Raw genomic sequence first — 12650 nt, forward strand, 5'->3', positions numbered from 1 at the left:
GGGGTGTTGACCATCTTTCACATAGTCCATGCAAACCAACTGAGCCCTACAAATTGAGCTTTATGTCTCCTTAAAGTTCACATTGGCAATTAAATGCATGCTGTGAAATAATATTAGCACAAGAGGTTTTTCATAGGGAGTCCTCAGAACATGCGGACATTTGTAGATCTTGCTGGAACTAAACCAATCTTTACTGTCATGACGAACATCTGGACAATAATGATAATATTTGTTGTAACCTAACTATAATTCAATTAATCAAGTACGGCAACAGCTTTTCACCCCTTAGTATGCAATACTTCTTCCCTGTGATAGCTGCACACCTTATTAGTTAACTACTTCACCTCTACCATTGACCTCACGTGATAGGCTTGGTGAATTAATCTGATTAACATTCATCATCAAATTACTGGATTCTTAAACTCTATTTAACCTTCCTTTAATGAAATTAACTCTGCACAGAAATGAAATGCATTACACTGTTTGTGCAATGATACATATATTGTTTTGAATAACCATGGCTAACGCAATTTCAATTGTGCCTAAAAGCCTCAGAAACCAAGTGTGGATAATGGTATTTTAATGTAGCAAGCGTACACCTGCAGTGTCTGGGAGTTTAAGGGGCTGTGGTGGGGCAGCTGTTTCTGATGTTTTTCCTGACAACCACTTTAATTTCAATAAAATGACTGTAAAATCCCTGGATTAAAGATCTTGTCTTGAAAACAAAAGCATTTGTGATCTTTTGTCAAAATTAAGGCAGGTATGCCTGAAAGTCCATAGAAATTCTGGTCAGATGTTTTTTTCGTTCAGTCTATTGAATGTTCACCCTTGCATTGTGACAACTATATTCTTAAAGCTTAGGTTTAATTTTAATGAAGTTTGAATAAATGAAGGTGAACTGCTCATTGCCCTGCTTGCAAGTAGCACAGGAGTATCGAGCACTCAGTGTTTGAATTGTCCGTCTCCATCGAGAGCTATCACAAAGAGGCACCTTGTGCTTTATGAAAGCTGAGACCCAAAAAGCAGAAATATAATACAGATTTGTATTGGCATTTACTTCTTTTTCCTTGTACACCCCATTCCAATTCTGAGCCCTGCACCCAACCTTGCTCCACTAGTTGTACTTAGTTTGGTTATTGTTGAGAGGCCAATTCATTACTTCAGATGTCAGGACCAAGAGCAATATTGTACTCTCATGTCCATAATAGTTAGAAGGGATTAGTGCCATCCCTATTCTAGCCTTGAGAACACTTAAATTGCCCCTTCCATTGGCATTTATAGGTGCCTTGACCTGATTTTGGACAGCACATTTACTGTAGAAGCTCTGCTGATATGTCATTCACTGCAGTATTTCTGAAATAACTTCATTTTTTCTTCAGTTATTTCCCTTTTTACCAGAGCAGAAAGGTTCAAAGGACCGATGCCAGTTCCATTTTCTCACACTTTTGCTCTCAACATTCACAACGTGGATAGGATTGACCTTGTGCATGTTTAGCGTTCCACTGGTCAACCTCCAATGCGTAGTCATCACCATATATTTACCATTCCACAGCCTTTCCAATATTCTGAAGAGACTTCCTCACTCACTCTTCCATTTGCTTCAGTTCTTACTTCACTTATCGTTACACGCTCCCATGCAAACCCCGGAGATGCTCCTTTCCTGTTGTCCAGTGACCCAAAATGAAATTTACTTTTATGCTTCTTCCGATTTAGTGCATTGCACCTAGTATTCCCAATGTACTCTCATCTACATTGGAAAAGTCAAACAAAAATTGGGTGCCTGCTTTGTTCAGTTCTCAACAATGACCTTGCATTTTCATTGGACTGTCATTTTAATTTTTTCCTATCTGTCCTTCCTCTGACCTCACGAACCATGGCCTGTGGTATTCCAATAAAACTCAAATAAGTTCAAGAAACAACAGATCGTTTTCCACAGAGGCACAATACTGCTTCCAGGATAATTAGTAACTAATTAGTTATCAGCCATTCCAATCTTGTTCCTCATTTTGCCATGTTTTTAACTCTATCTCCACTTTCTAAGAACTCAGCAGGTTAAGCTGCATTTGTTGAGACAAACGGATGGTTGATGTTTCAGGTTGAAACCTTACATCGGATTGGTGTTTGGCCTTGACAGGAAGCATAGCCATTTCTTTGCCTCCATAGACATGCTGAGTTCTAAGAGCTCGGTTCATATTCCAACATCTATAATTTTCTGGGTCTGATAGTTATGGGTGAAGAGAGAAAACACAATGAGCCAATGACCTGTCTTGTGCTGTTTACTGCTCTAAGTCCTGTTTTTCTTTCCCTGGACCAACAACCAAGAAATCTCCAAATGAACAGTGATCATACCTACTTATCAATAGCAGTTAAACAGATGGGGTAATCTTCCAGAGATGAAGAAATGTTGAATCAACACTGTATAATTTCACCTGCTGTTTGAAATTTAGATTACTTTAGTCTCCACTTTTTTACTACTGAACTCTAAAGTATCATAATTGATTCTAACAGGTTGTATGGTTGTAACAGGTTATCCATTATTCAATGCATAGCTTCATGAATGTCATCAACTAACTCAAACACTATAAAAAAAGTCAGAGAAACAATGCATACCTTACACCTTTCATCCTTTTTCAGACAGCTATTTGAATGTCTGCTGGTAAAATTCAGGAGCCTCTGGCTCTCTGTGCTAGTTGCCAGTCAAAATCCACTTGTGGAAAGCCAATAGAAGGAAGTTGGAATAACTTTTAGCAAAGTATCTGACAGGGCATGCATTCAGTACTGTCGCAGAGAGAAAACAAAAGCACTGGTATCAAATTCTTTAAGGTTTCTTCCAACATCAATTCAAAGCAGTACTCAACCAAAACTGGTGCTGTGACTGTGCCTGGAACTTCCTTGTTGATTATGTTAATGATTACAGGTGAAGTGAGACTAAGGCTGACAATTATGGGTGTGGCATTAAAAGAATATTTGAGGAAGTTTCATGGTGATTGTATCAGTGACATTTTCCTTATTATTTTGAGTTCTTTTAGAGTTCACAACATGAAAATTTAGGATGCCTGGGGACAGAATATGGGTCCCTACACTCTTCATCTGGGTCTGCTCATGACCTTTTTAATCTGGATTTTTCCAGTAAATGACCCATTCACTTGGATTCTCATCTCTGATGCCTCCTAGTGGATAGAGGGCCAAAGTGGGAGAAAACTGTTTTCATACTGTGGCCTGGACTGGAATTGCAGACTGCATGAGGGAGTTTGACCCAAAACATCAATGGGTCATTTTCTTTTGTAGACTCTACTTGACCCACCAAGTTCCTCCAGCATTTTGTTTTATGCATCAGATTCCAGCGTCTCTAGCCTTGAGTCTCCTGCTTACATTAGCCAAATACAGTACAATAACTAGGAAAAATGCAGAATTTCCCACTGGTTCTCTTTCAAATCTGCTATAATTGTTCAATACACAGGTACATTTCTACAGCTTAGGGCATCGCTTTCTCTAAGCATCTGTTGCAAAGTTAAGTTGTCCTGACAATGTTTTATGCCCATACTATTAACAGAATCAGAAATGTTCAACCTTGGAAGCATGTGTAAATTTGTGTCTATTAGAAATTATCCCTTTTTTTCCAGTTCTTTGGAGCCTAAGCCCACACAGAATAATAGAGTAGTGGCTACTGAGTCCAGGGACTGGAAAGATAAATTTGTAAACTGGTTTAGTATTGTCACATGTACTGGGCTACAGTGAGCACTTGTCTTGCATTTGGCAATATAGATCAATTCATCACAACATCTCAATTGTAACAGAATACAGAATCAAGTGCTACAGTACACAGAAAGTACAGTGCAGGTAGACAACCATGTTCAAGGTTATAATGGGTAGTTAGTGAGGTCAAGAGGTCATCTCATCATATTAGGACATCGGTCAGTAATCCTGGAGCCTGGGGATATGTAACTTTCAGTCTTTGGCATAATTTTTCTGATGGAAGAAGGGAAGAGTGAGGTTTCTCATTATGCTGGCTGCTTTACTGTGGTGTTTACATGGTTGGGCCAGTGATGTTCACTCCTTGGTACCTCAAGCTCTCAGCCTCTCAATTACAGTATCATTGATGAGGACAGGAGCATGTTGTAATGCCCCCGCTTACCTGAAATCAATGACCAGCTCCTTTGCTTTTATGAACATTGGTAAAACCATGGCTTAAGTAGGGAGAGTCAGTAAATGGAATGCTTCCCTTTATTAAAGGTGACATTGAGTTCAAAAATCAGGAAGTTATGTTGCAGCTTTATAAAACTCTAGACAGGCCGCATCTGGAGTATTACGTACAGTTCTGGTTGCTCCATTATTGGAAGGATGTCAAGGATTTGGAGAGGGTGCAGGAGAGGTTTACCAGGATGCTGCCCAGATTAGAGTGCATATGCTATAACGAGAGGATAAACAAACTTGGGATGTTTTCTTTGGAGCGGTGGAGGCCGAGGGAAAATCTGATACAGGTTTATAAGATTGAGAGGCATAGTCAGAGTAGAGAGCGAGTATCTTTTCCCAGGGCTGAAATGTCTAAAACCAGAGGGTATGCATATAAGGTGAGATGGGGTAACTTCAAAGGAGATGTGAGGGGTAAGTTTTTTTCACTACAAAGGATGGTGGATGCCCAGAATGCACTGCCTGGGTGTTGGCAGAGGCAAACATCAGGGACTTTTAGACAGGGTCATGAATGGAAGTGTACAACGTCCTGTGTATGTTACTCAAAATGGCTTCTTTGGTTTGTTAAGAGTGGGAATGCTTCTTTGTCTGATAAGTGTTTCTCTCGCAGTTGTTTAGCTTTAGACTTGCTGATATGGGGATTGTATTCATTTGTTAACCAATGGGGAATGTTATTTTGTCCTGTGAGGCTGGGAGCTTGGGGGGTTTTCATGGGTTTTCAGGAGAGTCGGGAAGAAGACGCCGAGGAAGGTGGACGTGCGCTGCACTGCTTGGTTGACTACCGGGGGTGGTCCCAGGTGCGAAGACGTGGAGGTCGGAGGAAAGTGACGAGGGGTCGAATGGTTCGATGGTTGAGCTCCAACGATGTGCACTAAACTGTCTGAACTTTGATAAGTTGGCGCCTTTTGCTTTTTCTTTTCTTTCATATATATTGTATTGCTTAGGACTCTTTTAGTTTTAGTAAAATCTTTAAAGTGTATTTCATAACGGTATCTGGTGTGAATTTGATACTGTGTGTGTGCGCGAGGCATAAACTTGACTCCCACAGCACCTGCGTGTACGGGAGGTGGGGTTAGTGAGTGGCTGGATCTCCTTTTCCCCTAGACATATACCAGCCTGTTGGGTGAATGTTACAGAAGGATATGGAAATTGTGTAGGCAGAAGACATTAGTTTAATTGGTCATTTGATTATTAATTTAATTGGTTCAGCACCAAAGGGTACGTTCCCCTGCTGTACTATGAATAGAAGAGACGCCGGTGAGGGTTGCATTGATAGTAATGGGAGATGCACTGTTTTCCACACATCTACAACTACGCACCTCAGAGCAAAGCTCTAGTGGTCATATTTTGCTCTGAGCTTGTTATTCCTTATAGACCATTCATTGCTGGTAAAGCCAAGGAAAAATTAGGCATACATAGACACCAGGAATAAGTAGCAGATTCTGATATCATATAAAGCAAATGAGATCTTCATGGAATAGCTGAGAGGTGTTGATCTATTATCTCTAATGATGGAACATGTGACAATGCTGACTGAATCAAGAGACAAGGCTGACACTCTATTAAGGCCCTGCAAATTGGTAAAAGATGAACCTTGAGGCTCAATGGCACTATTGAAGCAAAACAAAATGTTCTGGCATATGTAAACCCACAGTGAATACATGTACTACCAAAGGTGAATTACTTAGCATAATTGTAAGTAGCAAGTTTCCAAAGACTACAAAACTACCTTCAAAACAACATTCTGAAGTTGGCATACTTAGGCACTTGTTTACTTTGTAGGAATTTCCCCCTCCTTAATTCTCATTTGTTTCTTCCCCCGTGATCAATGTACCTCCCCTTTTTAAATACCAAACACAGTGACTCAAGCCCCAAGTGGCTAAGCCTGAAAAACAGGTACTGTAGTAGGTGTGCATTTGTCAGCAGCTTCTGCTCATTCGCTACAATAGAACTCACTGCAAAAATGGCTCTGCCTAACTACTCTTTGATTCTCCTTCATAGCAGAAACTGGCTACCTGGCCCAAATCCTGATAGTTCATGACTATATTTGTTAGCTTTGAGTCAGGTATGAACTCTTGATAAATATTTGGAGATGGCTGGTCTCCTAAATGAATATTTTATCCAGATCAGAATGATTTGTATAGGTTTATTGCATTTTCTTCAAAAGATGCCATTTGGCTTTATGATCTAAGGCATTAGTTTAAAGTTTCATTCCTCTTCGGAGACTATTGTATTATCATTAAATAGATCAATTGCATGCCTGGGACTTTTATAATTATGGTGATGGCTGAATCACATTCAGGAAACAGTAATAAATACTCAGGCTTGTTGTGAGTTAGAATAGGGTTGAGTCTAGGTTCAGACATGTTTTAATTTTGTCCCTGTGCACAACTCTATTTAAAAGTCCTTTGAAAACTTCCCTTTGTCAGTAAGCTATGACTCCACCACAGAAGATTTTTGTCTACCACGGATGTTAGTCTTCATTTTCTTATTAAGTGAGTGTTCTTTACCTATCAGTGAAGCCGTTCCACCTTGTGCCTCTAAAAAGTATCATCAATCTTCACAGGAAACATGGTGCTCACTACTTGGCATAGATAATGCACAGTGCAGATAATGATATAGATTAATAGAGAGCAAAATTCCACTTACGGGTAGTCTATTACATTGAACCGGTTGTGGAGGCTATCAGATGAATTCTGTAAAAGGAAAACAGCATTTATATGCAACATTTTGTGCATTAATGACATGTGATACAACATTATAACTTGCATTATCATCAAGACCAAATATAATCAAATAACAATGGCACATAATATAAAAGACTAAAAAGGTTTAATCATCAACATATCAGTCATATCTACCCACTTCTGGCACCATTGGTGAACTGTGTTTCATTTACTAAATGCATTCATTCCTTTCAACTACTCTGATAACACCTCTCGAATCCATCAGCTCTAACACCAGGACAAGCTCAGTGTACTCAAGGGAACATCACCACCTTCAATTTCCTCTGTACTTTGAAACATTCTGCTGGATAGTGAACAAAATTGTGGTCCAGCTTCAGAGCAGTTGGTGACTGTCAGTATAGGATATTCCAGGTGGGGTTGGAAAACTACTTAAGAAGAGATATCAGTAGTGTTGTAGTTTTCAGACATTGACATCTAGCAGATTGATGACAGGGCCTTTTCTCAACCTAACGCTTCCTGTTTTTAAGGTACTAAGAAAGGAAACCAAATTCTGTGGAAGTATAATGCAGTGTGAGGTTATATCATAATGGAATGCAGAAATAAACTTACTAACATATTACTGTTTTCAATGCACTCAAAAAATTTGAACAGAAGGGCTTACTTTTGTCCCTCTTAAATTGATTGCCAGATAAAATCAGCAGCTCTGGCTCCCTCCTTATCTCTTTTCTTCTCCTCATCTGCCTATCACCTCCCTCTCTTCCTTCCATTCATTTGTCCCATGATCCACTCCCAGTAAATTTTTCTCCCCTCTCCATTCTCTTCTTCAAATCCTCACTCCAGCCCCTCACCTCTTCACCTCACCGGCCTATAACCTGTTGCCTCAACTTGTTGCATCTGAACTCAAGAGGGACCAATATCTTGTGGGCTGGTTTATTAGAGCTGTTGGGAAGGGTTTGAACTAATTTGGCAGGGGATGGGAACCAGAGTGAGGGGACTCAGAATAGGATGGATGGTAAAAATGCAAAGATAGCGTGCAGTCAGACTGTTATGAAGGGCTGGCAGATGATGGGACAAAACTGCAGCCAGCAGGATGAGTATCAGTGCATTAGGGATGCAAAATCAAAAAAGGTAGCAAATGCAGTACTCAAAGTGTTATATCTCAATGCAGAAATAAGGCAGATGATCTTGTAGCACTATTACAGATTGTCAGGTATGATGCTGAATCATGTCTGAAAGATGGTTGTAGTCCGGAGCTGAACATCCAAAGTTACACTTTCTATTGGAGGGATAGGAAGGTAGGTAGAGGGGTTGGTGTGGCTCTGCTGGTAAAGAATGGCATCAAATCATTTAGAACGATGTAATATAAGATCAGAAGATGTTGAATATTTGCGGGTTGAGTTAAGAAACTGCAAGGGTAAATGGACACTGATGGCAGTTATATACAGGCTGGGATGTGGACTGCTGAATACAATGGGAAATAGAAAAGGTGTGTCAAAAGGGCAATGTTATAACAGTCATGGGGGATTTCAACATTCAGGTCAATTGGGAAAATCAGGTTGGTAATGGATCTCAAGAGAGTGAACTTGTTGAATGTCTGGAAGATGGCTTTTTACAGCAGCTTGTTGTTGAGCCTGCTAGGGGATCCGCTATACTGGATTGGGTGTTATGTAATAAACCCCAGGTGATTAGAGAGCTTAAGGTAAAGGAACCCTTTGGAGACAGTGATCACAATATGATTGAGTTCAACTTGAAATTTGATATGGAGAAGGTGAAGTCTTTCATAGCAGTACTTCAGTGGAGTGAAGGAAATTACAGTGGTATGAGAGAGGAGTTGGCCAAAGTAAATTAGAAGGAGATGCTGGCAGGGATGACAGCAGAGCAGCAATGGCGTGAGTTTCTGGGAAAAATGAGAAAGTTTTAGGATAGATGTATTCCAAAAAAAAAGAAAAACTCAAATGGCAAAATAGTACAACCGTGGCTAACAAGGGAAGTCAAAGCAAAAGAGAGGGCATACAATAAAGCAAAAATTAGCAGGAAGATAAAGGATTGAGAAGCTTTTAAAAACCTACAGAGATAACTAAAAGAATCATTAGGAGGGAAAAGATGAAATATTAAAGTAAACTAGCAAACAATATTAAGTTGGAGAGAAAAAGCTTTTTCAAGTATCTAAAAAATAAAAGAGATAAGTGTGGATATAGGACTGCTAGAAAATGAGGCTGGAGGAATAATAATGGGGGACAAGGAGATGGCTGATGAACTAATTGAGCATTTTGCATCAGTCTTCACTGTGGAAGACACTAACAGTGTGCCAGATGTTGAAGGGTGTGAGGGAAGAGAAGTGAGTACAGTTACTATTACAAGGGAGAAGGTGCTCAAAAAGCTGAAAGACCTAAGGGTACATAAGTCAACAGGACCAGCTCAATTGCAGCCTAGGGTTCTAAAAGAGGTAGTAGTAGAGGTTGTGGAGGCATTAGTAATGATCTTTCAAGAATCATTTGGACTCTGGCATGGTTTCAAAGGACTGGAAAACTGCAAATGTCACTCCACTCTTTTAAGAAAGGAAGGAGGCAGCAGAAGGAAATTATAGACCCGTTAGCCTGACCTCAATGGTTGGGAAGATGTTGGAGTCAATTGTTAAGAATGAGGTTATGGGTACTTGGTGACACAGAACAAGATAGGACGAAGTCAGCATGGATTCCTTCAGGGAAAATCTTGCCGGTGAACCTGTTGGAATTATTTGAGGAGATCACAAGTAGGAGAGATAAAAGGGATACAGTGGATATTGTATGTTTGGATTTTTAGAAGGCCTTTGACAAGGTACCACATATGAGGCTGCCTACTAAGTTAAAAGCCCATGTTATTACAGGAAAGCTACTAGCATGGTTAGAGCATTAGCTGATTGGTAGGAGGCAGTGAGTGGAACAAAATGATCCTTTTCTTGTTGGCCGCAGGGGTCCGTGATGGGACCACTTCTATTTAAGCTGTATACCAATGATTTAGATGATAGAATAGATCACTTAGTTGTCGAGTTTGTAGGTGATATGAAGATTGGTGGAGGGGCAGGTAGTGTTGAGGAAACAGGAAAGCTGCAGAAGGACTTAGACAGCTTAGGAGAAAATAGGAAAGAAAGTGGCAAATGAAATACAGTGATGGAAAATGCATGGTCATGCACTTTTGTAGAAGAAATAAATGTGCAGACTATTTTCTAAATGGGAAAAGAATCCAGAAATCTGAGATGCAAAGGGACTTGGGAGTCCTTGTGCAGAACACCCTAAAGGTTAACTTGCAGCTAGAGTCAGTGGTGAGGAAGGCAAATGCAATGTTAGCATTCAATTCAAGAGGTCTAAAATATGAGCTGGGATGTGATGCTGAGGCTTTATAAGGCACTGCTGAGACCTCACCTTGAGTTTTGTGAACAGTTTTGGGCTCCTCATCTAACAAAAGATGAGCTGGCATTGGAGAGGGTTCAGAGGAGGTTCACAAAGATGATTCCGGGAATGAAAGGGTTATCATATGAGGAATGTTTGATAGCTCTGGGTCTGTACTCGCTGGAATTTAGAAGGGGGGGGGGAATCTCATTGAAATTTTTTGATCGTTGAAAGGCCTAGACAAAGTAGATTTAAAAAGGATGTTTCCCAAAGTGGAGGAGTCTAGGACAAGAGGGCATTGCTGCAGGACAGAGGGGCATCGATTTAAAACAGAGATGCAGAGAAATTTCTTTCACCAGAGGGTGGTGAGTTTGTGGAATTTGTTACCACAGGCAGCTGTGGAGGTCAGGTCATAGGTGTATTTAAGGCAGAGCTTGTTAAGTTGATCAGACACGGCATCAAAAGTTATGGGGGGGTGGAGGCTGGGGAGTGGGCTGAGGAGGGGAAAAAGATTCAGCCACGATTGAGTGGTGGAGCAGACTCAATGGACCAAATGGCCTAATTCTGCTCCTATGTCTTACTGTATCCCTCCTCCTTCCCTTTCTCCCATGGTCCACTCTCCTCTCTTATCAGATTCCTTCCTTTTCATCCCTTTTCCACCAATCACCTCCCAGCTTCTTACTTCTTCCCTGCACCCTCACCCACCTGGCTTCATCTATCACCTTCCAACTTGTACTCCTTCACCTCCCACTCTCTTTTCATTCTGGCTTCTTGCCCCTTCCTTTCAAGTCCTGATCAAGGGTCTTGGCCCAAAATGTCAACTGTTTATTTATTTGCATAGATGCCGCATGACCTGCTGAGTTCCTCCAGCATTTTGTGTGTGTTGCTCTGGATTTCCAGCATCTGCAGAATCTCGTGTTTATGCACAGCAGATCCAGCTTTGCAACAGATATTTCCAAGGCCAGGACAGCAATTTAGAGAATAAATAATTTACTTCCAATGGAAATATTGAACTGTGTGGAATTTAGTAATTTTGTTCCTTGCAATAAGTGCATCTCGCAAATCTGTTGTGTTCTTTTAACAGACTAAAATTAGCAAGGTGATGATCAAGTAAGATCAACACCTAAATGAAAATTAAAACTACATTTTTATTACAAAGACTGATACTAAAATAAGACACAGAACTAAATAAACATTTTTATTTTTGCTGATTGAAGCACCAATTATCTGCACTGGGGGCATTTTGGAAAACTGAAACTTGGCTCTCAAAATTCCTTGACCCTTTAAGTTCTTGGAAGTGTAATGAGATTTAACTTTATTCGCCCTATCACTGAACCGTTCCCACAACCTCCAGATTCACTTCAAAGACTCTTCATTTCATTTTCTTGATATTTGTTTATTTTTTCTCTTTTATATTTGCATAGTTTGTTGTCTTTTACACACAGGTTGTCCAGCCTGTTGGCTGTGGTCTTTCATCGACTCCATTATAGTTACTGGAGCATTGAGTATGCCCGCAAGAAAACAAATCTCAGGGTTGCATCTGGTGACGTACATGTACCTTGATAATAAATTTACTTTAAACTTTAAGGTACCAATGTTAAACCAATGACTGAAAAGTCTTGAATGATTGATTTCTTCCTGAGTGAAAATTAGTTTGCTGCACAGACATTAAAAAAATCAATTAAAAAAAAGCAGCTTTGAGGCCAAAATTCTGATTGACAGGATTCTGACTCACCCTACTTTGCAATAGGAAAATCTGGGGCCAGGACAGTAATTTACAGAACAATTACGTAACTTTTAATGGAAATCTTGAACTGAGTAGAATTTAGCAGTTTTAGTTCATGCAGAGGTCAAAGTACATTTATAAATTGTATAAATTATACAACTTTAAGATTCATCTGTTTGCAGGCAGCCACAAAGCAAGGAACCAAAAAGAACTCAATTGAAAAAAACCCAGCAACACCCAATGTGCAGAGAAAGAGAAAAAAAAAACATAAATCATGTAACCAATAGAAGCAAGCAACAGCATTCCGAACCATAGAGTCCACAGTCCCGAATCCCAGAGCACACGAAGTAGGCCCATAGCTCCGGTCTCTGTTCATCATATAGCAGGGCAAATCGCTGCGAAGGTCACCGACACAAAGCGTGTAGCAGCCAGAGTAGTCAAATAGCCACAGCACTGCGGAGGGAAGAGTGAACCTTGCGGGAGAACGAGCGAAATCAGCTCGACCCTACACAAAGCAAATCTGTTGCGTTCTGCACAGCGTTTAAGTTTTTACAATCTCTTGTGCATGTGACATATTATCACAGAAAGCAGCTAGAGTGCCTGCAGATTACATCTCCCCCGCTCCTGGGTATTAAGCAGTGTGACACTACAAACAGAGAGATGAATGGAAAATGCTGG

The 12650-nt window shown here is 40.3% G+C and overlaps 1 protein-coding gene across 4 annotated transcripts in view; it reads right to left on the reverse strand.

Moving 5' to 3' along the window:
- blnk (B cell linker) overlaps positions 1 to 12650 on the reverse strand; it is a 208435-nt gene that overhangs the window by 142911 nt on the left and 52874 nt on the right. For 2 of the 4 annotated variants that reach the window (XM_059947616.1, XM_059947617.1), the window contains exon 3: positions 6841 to 6887. In XM_059947616.1, the coding sequence (XP_059803599.1) occupies positions 6841 to 6887 (47 nt within the window). Of the gene's footprint in view, positions 1 to 2610; positions 2908 to 6840; positions 6888 to 12650 lie in introns of those variants that run through there. The other 2 variants (XM_059947620.1, XM_059947622.1) reach the window with 2 other exon arrangements.

Source organism: Hypanus sabinus, chromosome 22 (genome assembly GCF_030144855.1).
Source record: "Hypanus sabinus isolate sHypSab1 chromosome 22, sHypSab1.hap1, whole genome shotgun sequence".
Classification (NCBI taxonomy): Eukaryota; Metazoa; Chordata; class Chondrichthyes; order Myliobatiformes; family Dasyatidae; genus Hypanus; species Hypanus sabinus.